General features: G+C 43.7%; 1 protein-coding gene across 4 annotated transcripts in view; it reads right to left on the reverse strand.

The window, feature by feature from the left end:
* MAP3K4 (mitogen-activated protein kinase kinase kinase 4) overlaps nucleotides 1-25,963 on the reverse strand; it is a 192,361-nt gene that overhangs the window by 86,955 nt on the left and 79,443 nt on the right. For all 4 annotated transcript variants that reach the window (XM_075862556.1, XM_075862557.1, XM_075862558.1 and 1 more), the window contains one exon: nucleotides 17,908-18,098. In XM_075862556.1, coding sequence (XP_075718671.1) covers nucleotides 17,908-18,098 — 191 coding nt within the window. The remainder of the gene's footprint in view (nucleotides 1-17,907; nucleotides 18,099-25,963) is intronic.

The raw sequence follows: 25,963 nt of genomic DNA on the forward strand, positions 1-25,963 counted from the left end.
TCGCATAAGAGTCGGTGTTCTGGGATATGAACTGACCTGCAGATATGTTGGCCTGCTGGACCATTAAATTTAAAAGGTGTCAGAAAATAAAAGTTTAAAATAATCTATGGGGCTGAACCCCGTAGTATCAAATTGAATGCCTGAGGGGGCTGTAAATTCAGGCACCTGTGGGGTATAGTTGTCCGCAACTACCCAGGTCAGCTTGGGCAGGGCAGGACCTACGGCTCTTCTGCGCCGACAGTGGGGGGGTTGCAGACTGAGGCACTTGATGTGGACGAAGAGGACTTCACCTTCACTCGCGCTGTCTGTATCGGAGCACATCATTTGACATGCTTACTCGGCTGTGAAGACCCTTTTGGCCATATTGGAGGATTTTAGAATACTATACTAAATACCATACTTGCCATAATTGCAACTAAAAACAAAATTATATTTTTTTACCAAAAAATAAACACTGCTAACTCCTAACTGAGCAACGAGAACAGGCCGGTGACCAGAATCCCTGCTGTTATTCGATGAGTAAGAGTACCCTACCTACCAGGGGAAAAATAAAATGAGACATGGCATTGCTACCTAACAGGGAACTCGGGCAGTGGGCAATCTAGGGACACAGCAGGGTAATGGCGACTGGGTACTGCGACAGGTGATCGCTGGGCACAGATCACAGCATGGCAGAAGGGCACTTTGGGTGACTGAAATTATATATTTGATGACCAGTGGGCACCAAAGGTGGTGATCACTGGGTAGTGGGCAGAAAAGGGGCAGATTGCGGTTTTTGGGGGGGATGTTATGACTTCATTTCCTTCACACAGGCAACCGTCTTTGACAAGCTCTGAGAGAAATGAACTTGTCAGAGCTGGAGATGCCGGCAAAACAAGCCTCCTGCGCGGTGATTGGCCAGACAGTACTAACTGGCCAATCACAGCGCTTGTTAGCACGGGACCATTCTGTTTGATCCTGTGCCGTGAGTCCTGCTCGTTAACTGTCTGATAGCTGCGATCAGGACGCTGTCACCGTGTCACTTAACACGGTGACAAATAATTGGTATTGTGGGAAAGCACTTGCAATCTCAACGTACCGTCCCGTCAGATTGCGGGAAGGGGTTAATATTTGGTTTTATATTAATTGCTCATCTCGATCTATAAAAGCAGAAGACTAATAAAATCCTAAAGTGTAAACCCATGCAAAGTCTGCCATATGCTATACATGGATTTCGAGTGGATTACGGATTCATAATACACCACCCATAGAAATCTACTGACTCATACTGTACCTCAAATGCACATAGGTTTTTTTTTTCCGCCCACTTATGCCATTTGTATATATTCTCAAACCTGATAAGTTTTTAACCCATTTGCACACATCGGCGTACCATTACTCCCAAATTGCGGCCTGTAATATACATTCTGCTGCTAAAACCGGGATTGGAGTTCACAGGCGTTTAACCACTTGGAGCAACAAATGGAGGATGCGCCCTTTGTCACCTCATCGCGACACGATGGCAGGACGTCGATGGATTGCCCCCAAGAAGAGGCCTGCAGGCTTACCATGGCTCTATGTCTATTAGAGCGTGCCAGAGGCACGGGATAACAGACTGCCTCTCTCAGTTGCACACAGACAGGCGATTATATGAGCAACTGCATTTTAAGTACCCTAGTGGAATTAAAAACAGTTAATCACAGTTCTAATAAACTTTATTGGAAAAAAAAAAAAAAGTTTCACAGTAAAAATAGAAAATCTCTTTATCGCGCCACAGGAATTCCCGGAGACACAATCAAAGGGGGTTCCCCTTCTCATTTTTCCTTTAAATGCCGAAATCAGCTTTGATCGCTGCATACAAGAGGATAACAGCGGAGATCAGAGACTTCACTGATCCCCTAGGTTAAACTGGGGCTGCGGCTATGTATTTCAGCCGTTGTGCCACTCCTGACCGCGTGGGCACACTTGAGGTGCCTGAGCCATCAGCACGATGTGATGCATCAGGCGCCGCAATAATGAGTGGCAAGCTAGCTCTTAAGTCAAAGAACATGGCGGGCGATGTGCAGTGCGCGCCATGTCTGCAATACCAGTGACTAAATTCATGTATTAAAATACGAAGCTGTACGGCCGCTCAGCTTAATATCGAAACACATGAATTTACGGCATTGAACCATTTCCACAGTATCGAACTAGTATCAATATTTCGATGCATCTGTAACAGGAGGGAGTGGGTTTAGGATGGTTACTACCCCGCAGAGGAAATTGCACGACACAGGTATAAGACGCTGTACAGAACTTTACTCCAACAGAGGCACAAACTTCATTGTTACAATATTTGATACAGAAGCTTGAATGTGTCACTAATATATAAGCTCTAAACTGGTAAGGAGGAGACACCGTGTGGGATGTGGTTCAGTCTCAAGTTAATCTTGTTGTGCAGGGGATGTTTGTTCTCATATGAAGTGATAAGCTTGCGATACGCCATTCAGCCTAGCAATACAAAGTCTTTTTGTTGGATCAGTCACTTAGTAGCTTGTTAATAGAGTTGTATGATGAAGGTATATCCAGCACTCAGAATAAAAGTTATAGGGTTTATTAGGTCATATTTAAAACAAAAAGATTTTTTTTAAAAATCCCAGGACCACGCTTACGCATTTCAGACCAATGAGGTCCTTAATCATAGCTATACAATTACATTACATAACATTAGGTGCTTAATATACAGTGCCCACCAAAAGTTCCGGAACACCTTCATAACTTTTGAACGACTCGAGGTAGAAGGTTGAAATTTGGTGGGATTTAATGGGGTCATAAAATCTACCAGTTAATGCAAAAAAAAAACAAAAAAACAAAAAAACACCCCCGTCCCGTTGGGGGCTTCAAAATCTTAAATGGCACAGGGGGTCGAGTGGGGGCTCATTTGAAAGTTCTTTTCAATATGAAAACAATGGCACAATCTATTGAGGATTTTTTTTCACTGAGATATTCATCATCTTCATTATCGGCTACCGCCGGTGTTCACATTACCCAAAATGTATCGCGTGGGTAAAATCCTAAATGTGTGTGGGCGCGTGGGCTTGGGAATGTCACATCAAGGTGACTTTAAATGATGTATTATTACAATCGGCCTCGGCGATACAAAATGGACCTAGTCTACGATTGCAACATGATTTCATGTGTACACCTTACAGTAGTCGCTCGTAAATTTCAGAGCGCGCTAATTCGGAGAGTAGTTTTAATTTTTGTACATTTCTTTTGTCATATCACAAAATGCATTTGACAGAACGGAAAGGATCACGTTATTGATGAGAGGGTATGGCGAAGAAAAAATAAAATCCTATCGAGAAGTAGCGGCTTTATTCAATACCACTTATCCTATCCGTGGTCCAATTTCATTGTCAACTGTTAAAAGAACTGTTCATAGTTAGGAAATAACCGGTTCAATTAAAGCTGCACCAATGTCCGGAAGACCCAAACATGCTAGTAATGATGAAAAAGCTTCAGATGTTCTGCTCACTGTACATGATAATCCTCATACATCTATCTCGCGTAGAGCACAACAAAATTAAATCAGCACCACATCAGTCTGTCGAATTTTGAAGAGGCATTATTATCATCCTTATAAAATACATCTAGTTCAGGAGCTATGCGAAGATGATTATGAAAGAGTGGAATTTTGCGATACAATGATTACACGATTTGATGATAATCATCAGATTTTCAACTGGACCTGTTTTTCGGATGAAGCTACGTTTGAAATAAACAGTTCTCTAAGTCGACAGAACGTGAGGTATTGGGCAGACGAAAATCTACATTGCGTGAGAGACAGTCATACCCAGTATCCTCAGAAGGTTAACGTTTGGGCTGGAATATTGCTCAATCATATTGTAGGACTGTTTTTCATTGAAGGAAACATAAATGCAAAAAATCACTACACTTTGCTGAGAAAAAAGTAATACCGGCTATTCAAAATATTGCTGGAGAAGCTTTCCGCAATGTTTGGTATCAGCAGGATGGAGCCCCAGGTCATTATTCTCTGTGAGCTCGAAATCTTCTGAACTATAATTTTCCTGATCGATGGATTGGTAGAAGAGGCCCAATAGAATGGCCACCGAGATCACAAGATCTGACCCCATTGGACTTTTTTTTACTGGGGGTATTTAAAAAGTAAAGTATGAGACTAGGATCGCAAACTTAGATGAGCTGCGGGACAGAATAGTGAACATTTCGAATTCAATCACACCAGATGTTATAAATAACGTTATCGACACGTTTTATGTTCGCTTAGGACACTGTCAAGTTGTTGAAGGACATCAGTTCGAACATTTGATTTAATACAGTAATTGTTGTTTGTACTAATACACAATACATGTCCTCGTCCTCGCTTTGGCTGAACACACAGACACACACACACACACAGACACACACACACACAAAGGTGAGAGGCAAGGGGACTCACATTAATCTAGCACCCCGATTAGATGTAAATACGACCGCGCGACTTCCCCGCAGTACATTTTGGGTAATGCAAACCGGCGGTAGCCGATAATAACGTTAATGTTAAATATCTCAGCGAAAAAAAATCTTAAAAATAGTTTGCAGCATCGTTTTTGTATTGAAACGTGCTTTCAAATGAGCCCCACTCGACCCCCCCCCCCCGTGCCATTTAAGATTTTGCGGCCACCACCCACTACACCGCCCCCAAGGGGGTGGGGTGTTTTTTTTGGCATTAACTGGTAGATTTTATGACCCCATTAAATCCCACCAAATTTCAGCCCTCTACCTCGAGCTGTTCAAAAGTTATGAGGGTGTTCCGGAGCTTTTGGTGGGCACTGTATACATAAGTGGCATTAAGGCACACACTACACATCATGCAAACCCTAGTGCAAAAGTGGTAAATCATAAAGAAAACTATACATATTTGGTATCGCTGTAATTATAATAATCCATAGAATAAAAATCACAAATAATTTTTGCCAGTGAACAGTGTACATTTAAACCGCTAAAAAACTATGGTGAAATTGCTGTGTTTATTTTAATCCCCCCGAAAAATACCCCCCAAAAAGTGAAATAAGTCATATGTAAAAACCTATATAAGATTTGGTATCGCTCTAATCGTAACGACCTGCAGAATCCCTCAAATGGCTGTTTCGACAGAAAAAAATAATACATCAGGGCACTCGGAAGACAGAGATGAATAAAACTACGAAAAAAATAAATGTTGCATCAGGGTTTGTCTGGTTTCAGCAAATTAATGGTAATTTTTGTATAAATAAGTTACCGTATACAATTTTCCAATATGCTTTCTGTATAAATATCTAATGGTTTTTAAGATCTATACTTGTTATTCAGTAGGAACATTCATTGTTTACTTCCAGTAAGTACAATACTGTCCTGGTCATGTGATGGACACACAGGTGCTGGGATCATTACAAAACATCACTAATACACATTGTAAGACTGTGTTCACATTGTGCGTTTGTTGCGTTTACAAATGCAGCCTAGAGACACGAATCTAAAAAATGCATGCATTTTTAATTGTCAGGGTATGTTCACACGGCCTATTTTCTGCTGTTTTTTGGGCCGTAAACGCCTGAAAAATCGGAAGCAGAATGCCTCCAAACATCTGCCCATTGATTGCAATGGAAAAAACGGCGTTCTGTTCCGATGGGCCTTTTTTTTTTACGCGGCCATTTTGAAAAGCGGCCGCGTAAAAGAACGGCCGCAAAAGAGAAGTGCAGGTCACTTCTTGGGATGTTTTTGAAGCTGTTTTTCATAGACTATTGAAAACCGCTCCAAAAACGGCCGTAAAAAACGCTGTGAAACACACCGCGAAAATCGCAAGTGGCTTAAAAAACGTCTGAAAATCAGCAGCTCGGGGAATCAGCAGCTCGGGGAATCAGCAGGGTCGGGGATTCCGCTTCAGAAGTGAGTGACGTCGCTGCGTCCATATATAGACAGTGTAGTCACTCACTTCCTCTGTAGCGGAATCCCCGGCCATAGAGTCGGGGATTCCGCTTCAGAAGTGAGTGACGTCGCTGTGTCCATATATGGACAGTGTAGTCACTCACTTCTCCTGTAGCGGCATCCCCAATCCCCAATCCCCGGCCGGGGATTGGGGATTCAGACTCCTACAGGGAGCAAAAAAAGACCCTCCTCCTCCTCACATGCACTCTGCACTGTGAGGAGGAGGAGGAGAGAGAGCGACGGAATACATGGCCATCACTCGGGACACATTCCGGTGATGGCCGTGTATTACCCGGCCCCATAGAATTCTATGGGGCCGGGAGGCCGGGTAAACGGCCGAAAATAGGGCATGTCCCATTTTTTGTCGGCCAGGTTTCCCGGGCCATCCAAAAAAATTGGTCGTGTGAATAGTGCCATTAGGGGTCTATTGTTCCTAATGCAGCCGGGTGACGGACGATTTATGAACGGCCGTCACCCGGCCGGGAAACCCTGTCGTGTGAATAAGGTCTTACTCGGTAAAAACGCTTTTTTTTCAAAAATATTTGCTTTTGTGTCTCCATATTTTAAGAGCCATAACTTTTTTCACCGATGTAGTTGTATGAGGGCTTTTTTTTTTTTTTTGTGGGATAACTTTTGCTGGTACCATTTTGGAGGAGATGCGACTTTTTGATCACTTTCCATCACATTTTTTTTAAGTCGGGATTCACGGAAAACAGCAATTTTTCCATTGTTTTTTTTATTTTATTTTTTACGGCGTTCACCGAGCGGGTTAAATAATGTAATAGCTTTATAGTCAGGGTCGTTACAGACATGGCGATACCACATATGTGTAACATTTAAAAACAGCTCCGTATTTTCAGATGATTTTGACTCAGTGTGTGAACATATCATTACAGTTGTATTGTGGTTTTGAATTTATATTAGCGGCTTACAGCTGAAACACTGAAAAACGCATAGGTATAACCCTTTCCCGCTGCAGCCACATTTGACCTTCCTGAGAGAGCCTCATTCTTAAACTATGGCGTCTCACATTATGTGGTAATAGGTATGGAATGCTTTTACCTATCCGAGCAATTGAGACAGTTTTCTCGTGACCTACGTATTGTACTTTATGTCAGAGGTAAAATTCGGTTGATACATTCAGCGTTTATTTGTAAAAAGAAAACCCCAAAATTTGCAAACATCTGCATTTTTCTAAATTTAAATGTATCTGCTTGTAAGACAGACAGTTACAACACACAAAATGGAAACGCCCCAAAAGTGACTTCATTTGGAAAAACTGAACCCCTTGAAGAATTCATCTAGGGGTGTAGCAAGCATTTTGACCCCACAGTTGTTTCATAGTTTTATTAGACTTGGGCAGTGAAAATAAAAAGAAACATTTTTCCAATAAGATGTTGCTTTAGCGCAAAATTTTTCATTTTCTTAACATATAAAACAAGAAAAAGAAGACATTTGTAAATCAACTTCTCCAGAGTATGGAAATACCCCATATGTGGTCATAAACTGCTGTTTGGACACACGGCAGGGCTCAGAAGGGAAGGAGGGCCATTTGGCTTTTGGAGTGCAGATTTTGCTGGATAGGTTTCTGGGCACCATGTCACATTTGCAAGTCCCCTGTGGGAAGCTACACTACACAAGGTATTCACCTAGGGGTGTAGCGAGCATGTTAACCCTACAGGCGTTTTACAGAAATAGTGTGCATTCGATGTTGGAGTATAAATTGCAATTTTTCCACAGATATGCCATTTCAGCGTCCAATATGTGGTGCCCAGCTTGTGCCACCATGAAAAGACTGCTCTCTAATTATTATGCCGTGTTTCCCGGTTTTAGAAATATCCTACATGTGGCCCTAATCTTTTGCCTGGACATTATGCTGCATTTCCCGGTTTTAGAAATACCCTACATGCAGCCCTAATCTTTTGCCTGGACTTTTGCCTGATGTGAAATAATAAAAGAAAGGGTTCTCCCGGGTATAGCAATGCCATATATGTGGAAGCAAACTGCTGTTTGGGCACAGTGTAGGACAGCAGTTTTTTTACATCCGAGGTTGGCCACGTTCGTGTGAATGTAGCCTTATTCATACTGTTCAAGAAGTAATAACAGGGATCCCCAAATATTGGTTCAGGAGATTGCATAACCTTTTTAGGGACCTAGTATGGAAGAAGGGGGTACCTAGGATTAAACTGGAGAAATTACAGCTGCCAAAGGAGGAGGGGGGCCTGGCTGTGCCCAATGCTTGGGTGTATTATTTAGCTGCCCAATGTCAACATTTTTGGGGGTGGGAGCAGGAAGAGACGTGGGGGTCCAGTGCGCGCATCCTATCATATCTGGGAGGGGGGGGGGGGAGAACCCGTTGGCAGGACTGGAAGCGCACAGCTATAAACAGATGGCGAGTACCAGACCCACTCTGCTGCTCATACACAAGGTGTGGTGGCAGTGCAAGCAATTGCTGGGGATAGGAGAGTGCACTAAATATACACCACTCTGGAGGAATGCTTATTTGGGGGAATTGGGTAAATTGGAAGGGATGCAGGGGTGGGAGCAGCGAGGCATAATACGATTGAGCCAGTTGTACGAGGGAGACATACTTAAATCTTTTCAGCAAATGAGGGAGGAGTTTCAGCTGGACTCCCGCATGTTCTATCAGTACCTGCAGATTCGGCATGCTGTGCAGACACAAGCGGTCAGCGTGGACCTGACGATGCATGCCGCGGGGGTGTTGGAACATATTGCAAAAGCAGTTACATCAAAAGGATTAATTTCATTGGTTTATCGCAGGTTATTGGTGGAACATCTGGGGGACCCTATGGCACCAGTGAGAGCTGTATGGGAGAGGGATGTGGGTCCTATTACAACAGACCACTGGGAGGCGGTATTGGCAGCAACATGTACTTTGTCCATTAATGTAGCACAACGAAGATCGCAGTTGTTTCTGATACATAGGGTGTATAGGACCCCGTGGGTGCTGAAACAAATGGGATTAAGAGTGGATGCCAAGTGCCCTAGGTGCCCGGAGGAAAAAGCAGACATCCTTCATATGTTCTGGACATGCGGGAGGTTGGGGAGTCTGTGGACGGAAATATCGGAGCTAGTGGGGAGAGTGTTTGAGGTACAGATTCCATGGGATCCTGTGGTAATGCTGCTAGGGTATGTTGGAGATTTGGGGGGGGATAGGATGTCAGGGTTGGCAATTGCTAAAATACTGTATCAAGTGAGGAAAGGAATAGCAAAGCACTGGCTGGATGCGGAGCCACCATCAAAACAAGAAATCATAGGGGCACTTAACTCACAGGTTCTGATGGAATATAGGATATACTCCAAGAGGGGGTCCAAGGTCAAGTTTGAAAAACAATGGGCTAGGTGGATTGATCAATCTGGGTATGCTTCTGTGGAGCTAATGACACTAAGGCAACAAGTTCAGGTATAGGGCCACTGACGGGGGGGTACATACGGAGAGCAGGAGTAAGATGGGGAAGGGAAAAAGGGGAAGAGAAGGAGAGAGGATTGGAAAAGGGGTACTGAGAAGACCGGCTGGGGGGATACAAGGGGGAGTTGGGGGGAAGGGAATGTTTGGTTGGATGTAAATAATTGGGTCTGTTGAAATTTGCTTATACACTGTATGAGAACGTACAATGACCTGTAATAATGTGGAGTTTTTTTTTAATAAAATTGAACTGATTAAAAAAAAGAAGTAATAACAGAAGTTGGCATAATGACGAATCGCTTCAGCATTGTTATTTTGTGGGGAATACTAGCATTTTGTAAAACGAACATGTGAGGGTGGATTCACACATGGTAGATTTTGTTGCAGAAATTTCTGTGCCTGGAAATCAGCTTCACTAATCTGAATGGAACTTCAAAAAAGTTCTCATATTTACCCAGAAGTCTGTGTTTCTTCATCCAGGCCGGCCTCCTGGGATGACGTTTCATTCCATGTGACCGCTGCAGCCAATCACAGACTGCAGCGGCCACATGGCCTGCAACGTCATCCCAGGAGGCCGGACTGCACATAGAAGAAACGGAAGGGGTAAATAAGAAAGTTTATTTCTTTCCCGGATCGGCTTACCGCAGCAGAATTTCTGCCAGAAAAAACGCACAATGCGGTGTGGTTTTTCGTACACATTCCCTGCGGTGTTCAGGGCGGGTACTTTTTGTAGCTTGATGCAACGAATCCGTTCTGAACATGCGGTGTGTGTTCCTACCCTTACGGATCAGTCACACGACAGATATTTTCTTCTGTGTACTATACAGTATTTTTGTGGGTTGCATTTAAACTATTTGTTTCTATGGGGCCATGCACACATCCATTTTATTTTTTTTGAGGATCCATGTGTCCATTCCAGAAAATTGGAGAACATGTCCTATTCCGGTCCTTATTTGCGGTCCATTTCACCCAGTCTAGTATACGGGTCCGCAAAAAAATGGACAGCACACGGAAGCCACTAAGATCCCTGTTTTGCAGCCTGCAAAACAGAAACGGTCATGTGCATGATGCCTTACACTGACACACAATACATACAGAAGTATTACTAATTATTATATGAGAGAGATTAAGAAGGTTAGGAAAAAAAAACTGTAAAAAAAAAGTTCTGACAAAATATATGAAGGTCTGCTATCTTTATGCTCCTTTAAAAGCCCTGCCAGAGGCAGAACTTAAAGAGGCTCTGTCACCAGATTTTCAAACCCCTATCTCCTATTGCAGCAGATCGGCGCTGCAATGTAGATAACAGTAATGTTTTGTTTTTTTCAAAAACGAGCATTTTTGGCCAAGTTATGAGCATTTTATATTTATGCAAATGAGCCTTTCTTAAGTACAACTGGGCGTGTTTAAAGTTATGTCCAAGTGGGCGTGTATTGTGTGTGTACATCTGGGCGTTTTTACTTGTTTTACTAGCTGGGCGTTGTGAATAGAAGTGTAGGATGCTGACGAATCAGCATCATCCACTTCTCTTCGTTACCACCCAGCTTCTGGCAGTGCACAGACACACAGCGTGTCCTCGCGAGATCACGCTGTGACGTCACTCACTTCCTCCCACAGGAACTTCATCGTGTCGGATGAGCGAGGACACGCTGTGTGTCTGTGAACTGCCAGAAGCTGGGTGGTAACGAAGAGAAGTGGATGATGTTGATTCGTCAGCATCATACACTTCAATTCACTACGCCCAGCTAGTAAAACAAGTAAACACACCCAGATGTACAGATACAATACACGCCCACTTGGACATAACTTTAAACACGCCCAGTTGTACTTAAGAAAGGCTCATTTGCATAAATATAAAAATGCTCATAACTTGGCCAAAAATGCTCGTTTTTGAAAAAAACAAAAAACGTTACTGTTATCTACATTGCAGCGCCGATCTGCTGCAATAGGAGATAGGGGTTTGAAAATCTGGTGACAGAGCCTCTTTAATATGAGACAGAAAAAATATAACATATATTGCAATACAGTAGTTTGTTCAAGTCCACTCCAGGACAAAAAACAACAAAAAAAACTGAAAAATAGATCAAAATGTTTAGAATAGGAAAAAAAATAAAAAAACACACAATAAGTGTGCGCCGCAGGGAATTCCGGATGAAAAACCGCACCAAATTGTGCACCGGAATGTCCGCTGTGAAAAACTCCACGTTAAAGTAAAAAAAAAAAAAAAAAAAAAAAAACGACAAATACAATTATATATATATATATATATATATATATATATACACACACACACACACACACACACACGTAGCAACGGTGATACGTCCCTCTGACGTCCTGCCTCTTTGGATAACATTTCATCCCATGTGACCGCTGTAGCCTGTGATTGGCCTCAGGGGTCACATGGGATGAATCGTAATCTCAAAAGGTGGGCATGAACGAAGTAACACAATTCTGGGTAAAAAAAAAAAAAGTTTTTCCCGGCCGATTTGAATCCGGTTTGCATCCGTTCCGATTCCGTTCCGTGTTGCCGTTTTTAACGGCCGATTTTGACCCGTTTTGCATCCGTTTTTTTCCCTGTCCGTTTTAAAATCGTATGAATTTCATTTAAATTTGTTGCCACACACAGCCCTCTGTATATAATGCCACAGCCCCCCTGGTAGGTAATGCCACCCAGCCCCCGGCAGGTAATGCCACCCAGCCCCCGGTAGGTAATGCCACACAGCCCCCTGTAGGTAATGCCACCCAGCCCCCTGTAGGTAATGCCACACAGCCCCCTGTAGGTAATGCCACACAGCCCCCTGTAGGTAATGCCACACAGCCCCCTGTAGGTAATGCCACACAGCCCCCTGTAGGTAATGCCACACAGCCCCCTGTAGGTTGCACCCATCCCCCCCTTCCAGGAGAAGTCACTGACTTCAATGTCCATATATGGACAGTGCAGTCACTGACTTCTCCTGGAGAGGAATCCCCGACCCGGGGATTACGCTTCAGAAGTGAGTGACGTCACTGTGTCCATATATGGACAGTGTGGTCACTCACTTCTCCTGTAGCGGAATTCCCTGCCACAGGGTCAGGGATTCCGCTTCAGAAGTGAGAGACGTCGCTGTGTCCATATATGGACAGTGTAATCACTCACTTCTCCTGTATCAGAATCCCTGGCCATAGGGTCAGGGATTCCGCTTCAGAAGTGAGTGACGTCGCTGTGTCCATATATGGACAGTGTAGTCACTCACTTCTCCTGTAGCGGAATCCCCGGCCATAGAGTCGGGGATTCCGCTTCAGAAGTGAGTGACGTCGCTGTGTCCATATATGGACAGTGTAGTCACTCACTTCTCCTGTAGCGGAATCCCCAATCCCCGGCCGGGGATTGGGGATTGAGACTCCTACAGGGAGCAAAAAAAGACCCTCCTCCTCCTCCTCACATGCACTCTGCACTGTGAGGAGGAGGAGGAGAGAGAGCGCGAGCGACGGAATACATGGCCATCACTCGGGACACATTCCGGTGATGGCCGTGTATTACCCGGCCCCATTGACTTCTATGGGAGCCGGGCGGCCGGGTAAACGGCCGAAAATAGGGCATGTCCCATTTTTTGACGGCCAGGTTTCCCGGGACGTCAAAAAATCGGTCGTGTGAATAGCCTCATTAGGGGTCTATTGTTCCTAATGTAGCCGGGTGACGGCCGATTTATGAACAGCCGTCACCCGGCCGGGAAACCCTGTCTTGTGAATAAGGGCTTACTTATTTGCTTTTGTGTCTCCATATTTGAAGAGCCATAACTTTTTTCGCCGATGTAGTTGTATGAGGGCTTTTTTTTTTTTTTTTTTTTGCGGGACGACTTTTGCTGGTACGATTTTGGAGTAGATGTGACTTTATGATCACTTTTCAGCACAAGTCAGGATTCACAGAAATAGCAACCTTTCCATTGTTTATTTTATTTTTTACGGCGTTCACCGAGCGAGTTAAATAATGTAATAGCTTTATAGTCAGGGTCGTTACAGACATGGCGATACCACATATGTGTAACATTTTTTGCTTAATTTTGTTTTTTTTAATAATAAAGCAGTTTGTAAGGGGAAAAAGTGGGTTATTTAGTTATTTTTTTCACTTTTTTTTAAATTAACTTTATGAAACTTTTTTTTTTTTTTTTTTACTAGTCCCACTAGGGGACTTTAATATGCAAACATCCAATCGGATTTATAATACACTGCAATGCTTCCGTGCGACCTGCGTGGTTTTCACGCACCCATTGACTTCAATGGGTGTGTGATGCGCGAAAAACGGGGAAATATAGAACATGTCGTGAGTTTTACGCAGCGGACTCACGCTGCGCAAAACTCACTGACTGTCTGCACTGGCCCATAGACTTGTATAGGTCCGTGCGACCCGCGTAAAAAGCACGCGCGTCGCACGGACGTATATCACGGTCATGTAAATGATGCCTAACTGTGGTGGTCCACTCTGTTCTATCAAGTCCAGAGTAAACGCAGCCGTCTACCAGGAAATTTTGGAGCACTTCATGCTTCCCTCTGCTGACAAGCTTTATGGAGATGCCTATTTAATTTTCCAACAGGACTTAGCACCTGCCCACACTGCCAAAAGTGCCAATACCTGGTTTAATAACCACAGTATCACTGTGCTTGATTGGCCAGCAAACTCACCTGATCTAAACCCCATAGAGAAACTATGGGGTATTGTCAAGAGGAAGATGAGAGACACCAGACCCAACAATGCAGACGAGCTGAAGGCCGCTATCAAAGCAACCTGGGCTTCCATAACACCTCAGCAGTGCCACAGGCTGATCGCCACCATGATGCAGTAATTCATGCAAAAAGAGCCCCGACCAAGTATTGAGGGCATATACTGTACATACTTTTCAGTAGGCCAACATTTCTGTATTAAAAATCATTTTTGAAATTGGGCTTATATAATATGCTAATACTAAATTTGGGGTTTTCATTAATTGTTACCATAATCATCAACATTAAAAGAAAAAAAAAAATGCTGGAAGTAGATCACTCTGTGTGTAATGAATCTATATGATATAGGAGTTTCACTTTTCGAATTGAATTGCTGAAATAGAATATCAAAAAGTTAAATTAAGTCATTGAGAAGGACTAGTATGTTCAAGGACACTTTCTGAAACATCACACGTTCGATATTCCAGAAATTAATTTAAATTTGCTGTTTGTTTGATCGCCCGGTCTTGTTGATCATGATCGGTTAGGGCCTGTTCACATCACCGTTCATTTCCGTTCTGGGATTCCGTTGGAGGTTTCTGTCGGGTGAACCCCACAACGGAAAGTGAAAGCACAGCTTCCGTTTCAGTCACCATTGATGTCAATGGTGACGGAAACATCGCTAATGCTTTCCGTTCGTCACCATTCCGGCAGGTTTCCGGTTTTCCGACGGAATCAATAGCGCAGTCGAACGGAAATGAACGGTAATGTGAACAAGCCCTTAACTGTGCATAGAATTGCTTGAAGATGTCCATGTACATGGCTGTGTTCACATTTTCAATAAAGAATATTGAACCCACAGTTCACGTACCCAAACCGTGAACAGTGCACCAAACATCGATTTTTGGATCATGTTGGTGCAGCTCGTTTGAATTTTCTGTGCAGAAATACCTATTCGTACACCTATTCGTTTTGCGAATTAACACTTCAGACAATTTGTATTGCAACGGGTCCAAATGGCCGTCTATGATCATATCCAATAACTAATTGCAATACGCCACACACTTTTGTTAATCTTTTAAAAGGGTATTCCCAAGTTAAAAAAAATATTTAAATCACCTACAGAGGTTGCAAAAACACCTATCGTGACGTCAGTTAGGCTCTTTGTGTGCAACTGACTTGCTGTCACAAGGACTGTGGTGACGAGCAGAGCAGAAGCTGGCTGAGGATGAAAATTAAAAATGCTGCCGGTGAGTACTGAACACCCTGGGGGACAGATGGAGGAAAAAGATAAGGTCCCCTGAAAGGGTGCAGCAGGAAGCTTATCTCCAGTATGATAGAATGGGAACTGTATATGGCCCCTGATGTACCCCTAGTAAGACAGCATAGTAGGGACCCCATACATATTCTAACAGATGTGCGTCCTGAGGTGTGGATGTCCCCAGTCTCTGACTCTAGTAGGATTGTTGCTGTGGTCGCTGAGGTGTTGATAAACTGTGGTTGCAGAGATATCCTTCATTATAATAGGTGCTGTGGCCCCGAAGGTGTACTCTATATATGGCAGTAAAGTTAATGTGGTTCCCCTTAGGAATATATTTTGTGGCCCCAGATTGGGGATTGTAGTGTATGAGGGGACTCGTCCCACTAGTCTTGTGGTAAGAATTAAGTGCCCCATGCTGTTATTGGATAGGAGGGGTATTATTACCTTTATTACTATGCTGCACAGAATACCATTATATACTCTAAAAACAGCCCTTAAAAACACTAAGAGTATTATTTTTTACTCTGCTGGAAAATATGTAGTGCGACCTCTGATTACTTATTCATAGGATAGATGAAAATATTCTGATTGCTGGGGGCCCCATTGCTTGGACCCCCACAGATCATGAAAACGGGGGTCATGAACCTCCAGATCTTCCACTCTATAGCTGCCCGTAGTGAGGAGTAGCTTGAATCGAGCAGTGGTCGATCATATCCCTGTCGCTCCATTAAATTTCTATGAGAACGACGGAAAAAGCCGAGTGCTGTACTCGGCTGTTTCGCTCAGTCCTCTAGACTCGAATGGAGTGGAAGTACGCATGCTCTAACAGCGGTTTCAAAGGGGCCGCTTCAAAACCACTGCGTCACCTTTAAAACAGCTGATCGGCAGGGGTGCCGGAAGTCGGACCCCGACCCATCAGCTATTTATGGCCAATCCTGAGGATAGGCCATCAATTTTTATTGCATGGAAAACCACTTTAAGAAACGAATGAGGTCCTGTGTATCCTTCCCTGCCAGTTCAGTACTCCTATGCAGAGGGCAGTAGTGTTGTGTGTGAGTGTCCAAAATGCTATATTTGATACATCAAAGAATTGCATTAGTGGAGACCTATGTACGCTCGTTCAAAGAAACACAGGACTGTTTTGCTGTGCAATATCAGGACCGTCCCGTTCCAGCAAAAATCTGTATATATGATTTGTTGCGGAAGTGTCGTAAAACAGGATCAGTGGCCAAAAATAGACAACTACGCGCAAAAATAATCCCAGCAGACGCAGGTCATGTCAAAGTGTACTTAAATCGCTACACCTAAAGCCAGAGTGTCATTTGTGCGAAAGTTTTCAAAGCGGTTGTACCAGACTAAAAAGTTATCCATCCATCAATTTTTATTGCCTGGAAAACCCCTTTAAACTGCCCTGGTAAAATGAAATGACTGGTTGCTATGGGCAACAAAGACCGTTTCACTGTAAGACCGTTTTGATGAATAAGGCCCGATTAGAATTAGGATTCTGTTTTTCGTGGCCCATATTGTATAAAGGGTGCTCAGGTAGGGTTCAACTCCGAAGTATTTTGGAAGAAAACCGGACACTCAAAAAATTTTGTTTTGGAAAAATTATTTTGTTTGCAATCCACAGAATTTGAAAAAGATCTGGTTATTTTGACCGAAACGTCATATTGTCTAGGTCTGTGGATTGCAAATAAAACACACACACACACACACACACACAATCATGGGATAACTCTAGTATTAAAGGGGTTTTCCAACAAATTATTATTATAAACTCCACTAATTTCTTCCCGATCTAAGGGTCCAGGAGTGCAGTGATATAATAGGCGAGTCCCTGCAGTAATTAGCTGCAGAGTTCTAAAACTCCATGGTTACTATCTAAACGGTGTGTGCAGAATCCCAAGTGTATTTCTATGAGATGCAGCTTCATACAGTTTTTCCCTACCTACTGCTTGCAAGAGCTGACATTGAGAAACCTATTGCTAGCAGGTAGAGGTGACCAACTACAGCTTCCTCACATAGGATTATAATGAGACTCTACCATGTTAGGGAACAGCAGTTCTATGTCACTGTTCTATCACAAGCAGAAGTCAGGGGAGACAGGCTGAAGCTGCATCACATAGGAATATACTGAGACTCTGCAGTGTGAGGACAGAAGTTCTATGTCACTGATCTATTACTTGATGCACTTAGATAGGACTCAGAGCACGAGACTCCGCCCCCTCTGCTTCTGTAAAGCCAGAGGCACGATGGGAAAAGTAGGCTGCATTAGGGAAACCGTATCAGAGGAGAACAAGAAACCAATATGGCAGATAACCCATAAATAGCACAAACTAAAAAAGGCATACACGAGGCATAAACAAGAGCCTCTACATTATTTTTAAATTATAGCCTACGCTGCACTATATAGGCAAAAAAATAAATTTGCTGTAGCACTTCCTTAAGTGCAAAAATACATGAATGCATTAATAATTCCTAGACCGTTATGGTAGCTATTTTTCTTTTTCTTACATTAGCAAATCGCTTTATCAGAAATAGCTTAATATACCATTATCAGAATCACAACACAAGTTACTGTTATTCAATAACTGACCTTTACATAAAGATCGATTGACTGGCCTGCCCGTGCTGTTCCGCTGATGTTTGGTTGACATACGTTTCATCTGTCGGGGAGTGCTGGGAGGAGAAGTGCCATAAAAAGTTTCGCCGTTTGCTTCATCTGAAAACTCATCAGCTTCACAATCCAGATTGTCTCCAGCAGCATTTTCTGTTTTGCGCATGTGCCTGAAACAAAGAGGACAATTTTAATACAATGACTGATAAAAGAAACTTAATGACCTAACAAAAGCTTGCAGGTTTTTGTTGTAAATATTCAGGGGTTGTCAAGTTTAGAAAATCCAAATTTTTCTTCCGTTTTACAGTACATTAAATGGTACTTTAAATAGTGCCAATATAAACTACAACTTCTCCCGCAAAACATCACCACTTCATTGACTAAAAAATAAATGTTATGTCTCTTGGATGGAGGGGAGTGAAAAACGAAAACAAAAAATGGCTTGGACATTTAAAGGGGTTGTCCAGTCCCTAAAAATGTATGGCCTATCCTCAGGATAGGCCATCAATAGCTGATAGGTCGGGGTACGACTCCCGGGACCCCCGCCGATCAGCTCTTTGGAAGTGGGTGCAGCGCTGATACGAGCGCTGCTTCCTCTTCATCTCTACTTGCTCACTGTGACTGGTCGACACATTTAACAGCGATTCACAGGTATTGCAGCCTTCTTCTCCCATTCACTTCAATCCGTGTCGACGATTCACAGTGGGTAAGTAGAAATGAAGGGGAAGCAGTGCTCGTACGAGCGCTGCACCCACTTCAAAATAGCTGATCGGCGGGGGTCCCTGGAGTCGTACCCCGACCCATCAGCTATTGATGGCCAATCCAGAGGATAGACCATCAATTTTTACGGACTGTACAACCCCTTTAAGGGGTTAAAGACGAATCAACATGTTTACAACATAGTTACATAGTAGCTACACCAATGGTACAAACAGGTAAATGAAAAATACCTGTTAGCAAACATCAAATCATCATTAAGCCAGTCCGAACAAATACCTAATACACAGGTTTCTCCAGTACAGAGCACAGACCTTCTGATCCTCATTAACATGCTTGTAAAATTTACAGATGCCTGTTGAAAAAACTAGGATACAATCTATATACAGTAGAATACGGCTCCTATTTGGCTACTGTTTAGGTCAATACAGATGGGCCTCCAGTAGAAGTGGCAAGAAGTTCAGATTTTGTCAAGCTGGCTTTACAGGTAGCGATTTTTCATCAAGAAATTGTGTAAATATGTGCCAGCAAGCGTTTTGTGACAAGCGATTTTCAATAAAATCACAAGCCAAACTGATCGTAAATTCCCAAAAAAATTCTATTTGCAAGACCACGTGTTTGCTACGTTAACAATCAATTACGTAGGGTCATAAAAAGCTGGACGAGTTAAGAAAAAATAAAAAAGTTTTCTAAATGAAAAAAACTACATTTAAATGTACACTACATTTAAAGAGGCTCTGTCACCACATTAATATCTCCTACATAATGTGATCGGCACTGTAATGTAGATAACAGTGGTTTTTATTTTGAAAACCAATCTATTTTGAGCAAGTTATGCACAATTTTAGATTTATGCTAATTACTTTCTTAATAGACAACTGGGCGTGTTTTTACTTTTTTTTTTTTACCAACTGGGCGTTGTAAAGAGAAGTGTATGACGCTGACCAATCAGCGTCATACACTTCTCTCCATTCATTTTTAGCAGTACTCGCAACACAGCGTGATCTCGCGAGATCACGCTGTACTGTCACACTCACACATTAACTTTACCGAGGTGTCTTGAGAGTGAAAAGACATTGCCTCCAGCCGAGACACGATGTCTATTCACACTCCCGACAATTCTGTAAAGTTTCTGTGAATGACAGCACAGCGTGATCTCGCGAGATCACGCTGTGCTGTGTGAGTAAGTCCCCAAGAAACTTTACCGAAGTGTCGGGAGTGTGCATAGACATCGTGTTTTGGCTGGAGGCAATGTCTATTCACTCTCAAGACACCTTTTAATCCATTTTTTTCTGTAAAACAGAAGGTTTTACCAGAGACATGCAACTCAATACTTATTGCCCAGATTCTTCAGTTTTGAGAAATATTCCACATGTGGCCCTAGTGTGCTAATGGACTGAAGCACAGGCCTCCGAAGCAAAGGAGCACCTAGTGGATTTGGTCAGGGCCCACTAGGCTTCCGTAGATGGCATAGCCGGAGGCCATAGCAACCATCGCCGCCCGCTATCATGTAGCGGGCTGTCGATGGTGGTTTAACCCCTAAGAAGCTGCGATTGCTATTGAACGCGGCTTCTTAGAGGTAATCAGCGGGGACAGCGCGATCGGTCCCCACTGAAGGAGCTGCGGCAACTGCTGTACGAGACGGCAGTTGTCACAGCTCCTGTATGTGTCGGGAGGACAGTCGAAGTGGCCGCTCCTCCCGCGACGTAATATTCCGTCATGGAGCAGGAACGACGTGCTTACAATGACGGAATAGTACATCAAGGAGCGGAAAGGGGTTAAAATATGGAAGGTGTTGGTCCCGCTCTGGAAGATGGAAGTCATCCATTGAAAATAAAAAAAATTAAAAAAATTATAGAATTTAAGCATTCCAGGTTAATCACTGAACTTATATCAATCGCTCTGCAGTGATGACACATAAAAATACGAAAATATGCACTGCGGCTCCTCAGCTAAACATACCTGATCACATGCCCTTACAGCAGCAGGACCCTTCCCCCATGATCAGCTTCACTTCTGCCGGTCTCACCTACTGGCAGCTGTATTCAAGGAGCGTATTTTATTTTAATTTTTTCAGTAAGAAGAAAAAAATTAAAAATAAATAACAATTAACAAAAACAGGATTTTTGTACTTACCAGTAAAATCCCTTTCTCGTTGCATTCACTGGGGGACACAATACCGTGGGAATAGGCCACTGTCACTAGGAGGCCTATTCCCACGGTAATGTGGGAATGTGTAGCTATGCCCTCTGCTGAGCACTCAGCTCCCTGGTTTGTACCAAGAGCAGTAGGAGAGCAGAGAAGGTTTAACACAATAGGTTTCCAATGAGAAAAGCAACATCAGGAAGCCCAAAAATATAACAAAGAAATAGGGTGTGACCCGTGTCCCCCTGTGAATTCAACGAGAAAGGGATTTTACTGTTGAGTACGAAAATCCTGTTTTAAAAGTATTCACTGGGGGGAACAGTACCACAAGACGTCCTAAAAAAAAAAAAAAGTACCTTAGGGTGGGAAAGATGAATCATAGCCATGCGAGCAGCCTAAACCACGGCTGCTTGCAACACCATCTGACCTAAACTTGCATTGGGAGAAGCCAAAGAATGGATCTGGTAACACCTCGGAAAAGTACGTAACTAGGACTAGGTGGCGGCTTAACAGGTCTGAAAGGCAAGAGCCTGATTCCACATCGCCCAGGGGGCCTCAACTGCCCGAATAGAATGAGCAGTGACCTGAAAGGGAGGTTCCCTACAGCAGCTCCTTCTTGACTCAACACCCTGGATCTGATGATCCATCTACCACCTTCAGAGACTTGTATGGAGCAAGGAATATTACTGCAAAGAACTGATACTCCCGGCCTTGGGTAAGTATATCCAGGACCATCCATAGAAACTCATTCTCTGAGAAAGAGTGAGAGAGATGACTTGGTGCTGTTGATCAGCCATCCGAATCTGCGAAGACAATCCAGTGTATTGTTGAGACTGTGCAAGTTGCCCTGTTTGAGAGGCGCCTTTACCAGAAGATCGTCCAAGTATGGGATAACCGCTATCCCCCTGGATTTGAGGAGAGACATGGGCACTGCCATGACCTTGGTGAAGTCTAATGGAGCAGTGGCCAGCCAGAAGGAGAGGGCCACAAACTGGAAATGCTCTGAACCTACTGCAAAGCGCAGAAAACGCTGATGTACATTAGCAATGGGAACATGAACATATGCATCCTTGATATCTATTGGAGACAGTAATTAGTCGACCTCCAAGGAAGTGACCACCGATTGCAGAGGCTCCAAGCGAAACCTTTGAATCTTCATATGTCAATTGAGACGTTTTAGATCCAAAATGGGTCAAAGTGATATGTCCTTCTTTTGTACTGTGAAAAGGCTTGAATAGAACCCCTTGAACAGTTCTGGAATTGGTACTGGGACAATTACTCCTTGATGGTTAAGGCTTTGAATGGCTTGAGAAAAAGCCTGGGCCTTGGACAGGCACAGAGGGGGCATTGAACGGAAAAACCGCCCAAGACAGCTAGAAGAAAATTATTTTATAGCCTGTCGACACAACCTCCTGCACCAAGGCGTCCTCAGTATTTTGGAGTCATGCCTCCTGGAAAGAGCAGCTGTGCCCCCACCTGAGGGAGCAGCTCGGGTGAGGGCAAATCTTCAGGCTGTGGAAGCTCGCTGTGCCGGAGCAGGTCTGTTGCATGGCTGCCAGGAGTTTCAAGACCGAAAGGAAAGTCTGCGTGCTTGGAAGGGACGGGAGTCATGTGAGTTCTGCCTCTGACATGGAGCAGAGTACAGAAATGAAAGAAACCACCTTTGTCTTCTGAGGGAACTGGGCGTCGCCTTTGACTACGTTGTAGAAGTAAAGTGCTTCTTCTTCCTGTCCTCTCAAATTAGTTGGACCAAATCAGGGTCAAAAAAAGGAGATCCTGGGAAAATGGAAGGGAGAAAAGCTTCATAGAGGCACTGTCAGTATGCCAGTTCCTAGTTAAAATAGCCCTGCAGACAGCTACCACATTAGCCATGGCCTTAGCTGACCGTTGGGCAGCTTGTACAGAGACATCACAGATATATTTTGAAATCTGCAAAAGCTGTGCAGCTACCATGGAGACATCCACGAGAGAGTCTGACTGAAGCCACGGCTGCACTGAAAGTAGCTTATTCCAAAGACTGCACTTTGGAGTCAAAATCCTTACGACCTGTGGCAATGCAATAATAACTTATTCAGAGAGGATTCAGCAGGATCATCCGCAATCTTAAAGAATACAATGCATTTAAAAAGTCTTTGGACCCTTTCAATTTTTCACATTTCGTCATGCGAAGATAAAAAAAAATTCACGTTTTTCCCCATCACTCTGCACTTAATACCCCATAATGACAAAAGTCAAAACAGAATGTCAGTAATCTTTGCTAATTTATTGAAAAGGAAAAAACTAAAAATATTGCATTGACATATGTATTCAGACTTCTTACGCAGTACTAAGTTGAAGCACCTTTGGCAGCAATAACCACCACCAGTCTTCTTGGGCATAATGCCACAAGGGTTGCACAACTGGATTTGGGAAATTTCTGCCATTTTCACTACAGATCCTCTCAAGCTTTGTCAGGTTGGATGGGGATAGTCAGTGGACAGCCATTTTCAGGGCTCTCCAGAGATGTTAGATTGCGCTCAAGTCAGGCCTCTGGCTGGGCCACTCAAGGACATTCACAGAGTTGCCCCTAAGTCACTCCTGTGTTGTCTTGGCTGTGTGCTTCGGGTCATTGTCTTATTGACGCTTAGTATGGGGACCAAAAAGTTCAAGCTTGGTTTCATCAGACCACTTAACCCCTTCCCGACATTTGCCGTACATGTACGTCATGGAAAGTACTGACTTCCCGCATCTTGCCGTACATGTACGTCAAACGTTTGGCACCGGCTCAGAAGCTGAGCCGGTCCCATCATCACCGGATCTCAGCTGTATCTTACAGCTGACATCCGACTGTAACGGCGGGGACCGAAATTAGCTTCGATCCCCGCCATTAACCCCTTAAGTGCAGCGCTCAAACGCGATCGCTGCACTTAAGGTGTTTGCAGCTCATCGGAACCCCAGTAATGAAATTGCCGGGGTTCCGGTGGCTGCAATGGCAACCGGAGGCCTAATACTGGCCTCCCGGTCTGCCTAGCACCGAAGCCGGTCAAGATCCGCCCGGCGGCGGAGCCTGATCGGCTTCCGTAGCTGCCGGCAAGATGGCGCCGGGTCAGGAGCTGATCCGGCGTCATCAGCGGTGGAAGTCAGCTGTACTGTACAGCTGACATCCACCTGTAACGGCAGGAACCGGAGCTAGCTCCGATCCCTGCCATTAACCCCTTCGATGCAGCAATCGAAAGCGATTGCTGCATCGTAGCGGTTACAAGCAGATCGCCAGCCCTGACAGGCAATCGGGACTGGCGACTGCTGTTATGGCAACAGGAGACACAATGGTCTCCTGCTCTGCCATTACGGAAGCCGATTTAGGCCCCGCCGGGAGGCGAAGCCTAAACGGCTTGCTGTCAGTGAATGACTGACAGATCTAATACATTGCACTACATAGGTAGTGCAATGTATTAGAAAAAAAAAAATCTGACCGTTGGACCTTCAAGTCCCCTAGTGGGACTTGAGAAAAAGTGTAAAAAAAGTATAAAAAAGTGTAAAAAAAAGTGCAAAAAATAAAAGTTTGAAAACAATAAAAGTTTCAAGTAATCAAATAACACACAATCCCCCTTTTACTCTTATCAAGTCCTTTATTATTGAAAAATAATAATAAACCATATGTATTTGGTATCGCCACGACCGTAACGACCGGAGGTATCAAAATATTATATTATTTATTGCACGCGGTGAACAGCGTAAAAAAAACCCGTAAAAAACGTTACCAGAGTTTCTGTTTTTTAGTCACTTTGCCCTACAAATATTACAATAAAAAGTGATCAAAAAGTCGCACGTATCCAAAAATGGTACCTATAAAAACTATAGCTCGTCCCGCAACAAACCAGCCCTCATACCGCTACGTCTATGAAAAATAAAATTAGTTATGGCTCCAATAAGTCAGGAAATAAAAAAATATGCAGTTGTGCCCGAGGAGAACATTTCTTCTGTTTCAAGAGGCGATTTATCAAGGACCTAAAATTAGGGAACCAGGAAGGGAGGGCCCAATCATATCCGATGGAAGCGACGGTGCCCGTATTATACCAGGATAATACTTTCCCAGCAAAATTCCCCAAACTACAAAGGCGCGGAGTGTGGACCAAAAGGGGGATAAGAAATGACACCATTTATCAGTGCGACACCGGCCTGTGCAGAAAGGATTGCTTCACAGCGTAACACACATCTATGGATTATTTTTATTTTTTTATACCACCTGACTATGCCCCTTATATACTCCGCCCCGCTTACATGTACCCCCACATTATAAAACACCAGCAATACTCAAACAAATATAGTACCAAGCAAAATCCGCTCTCCAAAAGCCAAATGGTGCTCCCTCGGCCCTGAACCCTACAGCGTGCCCAAACAGCAGTTTCCTTCAACATATATGGCACCGTCATACCCGTGAGAACCCTTTTAACAATTTTTGTGGTGTGTGTCTCCAGCGTCATAAGCTGGGCATGACATATTTGCCACTGAATGGCATATCTAGGGAAAAATATAAATTTTTAATTTGCACCATCCGCAGCGCATTCATTTATGGAAAAGACCTGTGGGGTGAAAATGCTCACTACACCCCTTAATAAATGCCTTGAGGGGTGCAGTTCCATAATGGGGTCACTTATCAGGGGTTTATTTTTATTATTTCACATCTGAGCCTCTGCAGTTGTGAACCAATACTTTGTAAATCGCCAAATTAGGCCTCCACTCCGCATGGTACTCTTCACTTCTGAGCCCTGTCATATGTCCAGACAAAAGATTAGGGCCACATGTAGGGTGTTTCTAAAACCGGGAAACACCGCATAATAATTAGAGAGCTGTCTTGTTATGGTGGCACAAGCCGGGCACCACATATTGGCATATCTATGGAAAAAAATCCCATTTTCACTCTGCAACATTGAGCGCACACTAATTTCTACAAAACACCTGCAGGGTTAAAATGCTTACTACACCCCTTGGTAAATGCATTGAGGGGTGTAGTTTACAAAATGGGGTCACTTCTGGGGGGTTTCCACTGTTTTGGGCCCACAGGTGCCCAGAAACCAATCCAGCAACATCTGCACTCCAAATGGCGGTCCTTCCCTTCTGAGCCCTGCCGTTTGCCCAAACAGCAGTTTATGACCACATATGGGGTATTGCCGTACTCGGGAGAAATAGCTTT

Source organism: Rhinoderma darwinii, chromosome 4 (genome assembly GCF_050947455.1).
Source record: "Rhinoderma darwinii isolate aRhiDar2 chromosome 4, aRhiDar2.hap1, whole genome shotgun sequence".
NCBI lineage: Eukaryota > Metazoa > Chordata > Amphibia > Anura > Rhinodermatidae > Rhinoderma > Rhinoderma darwinii.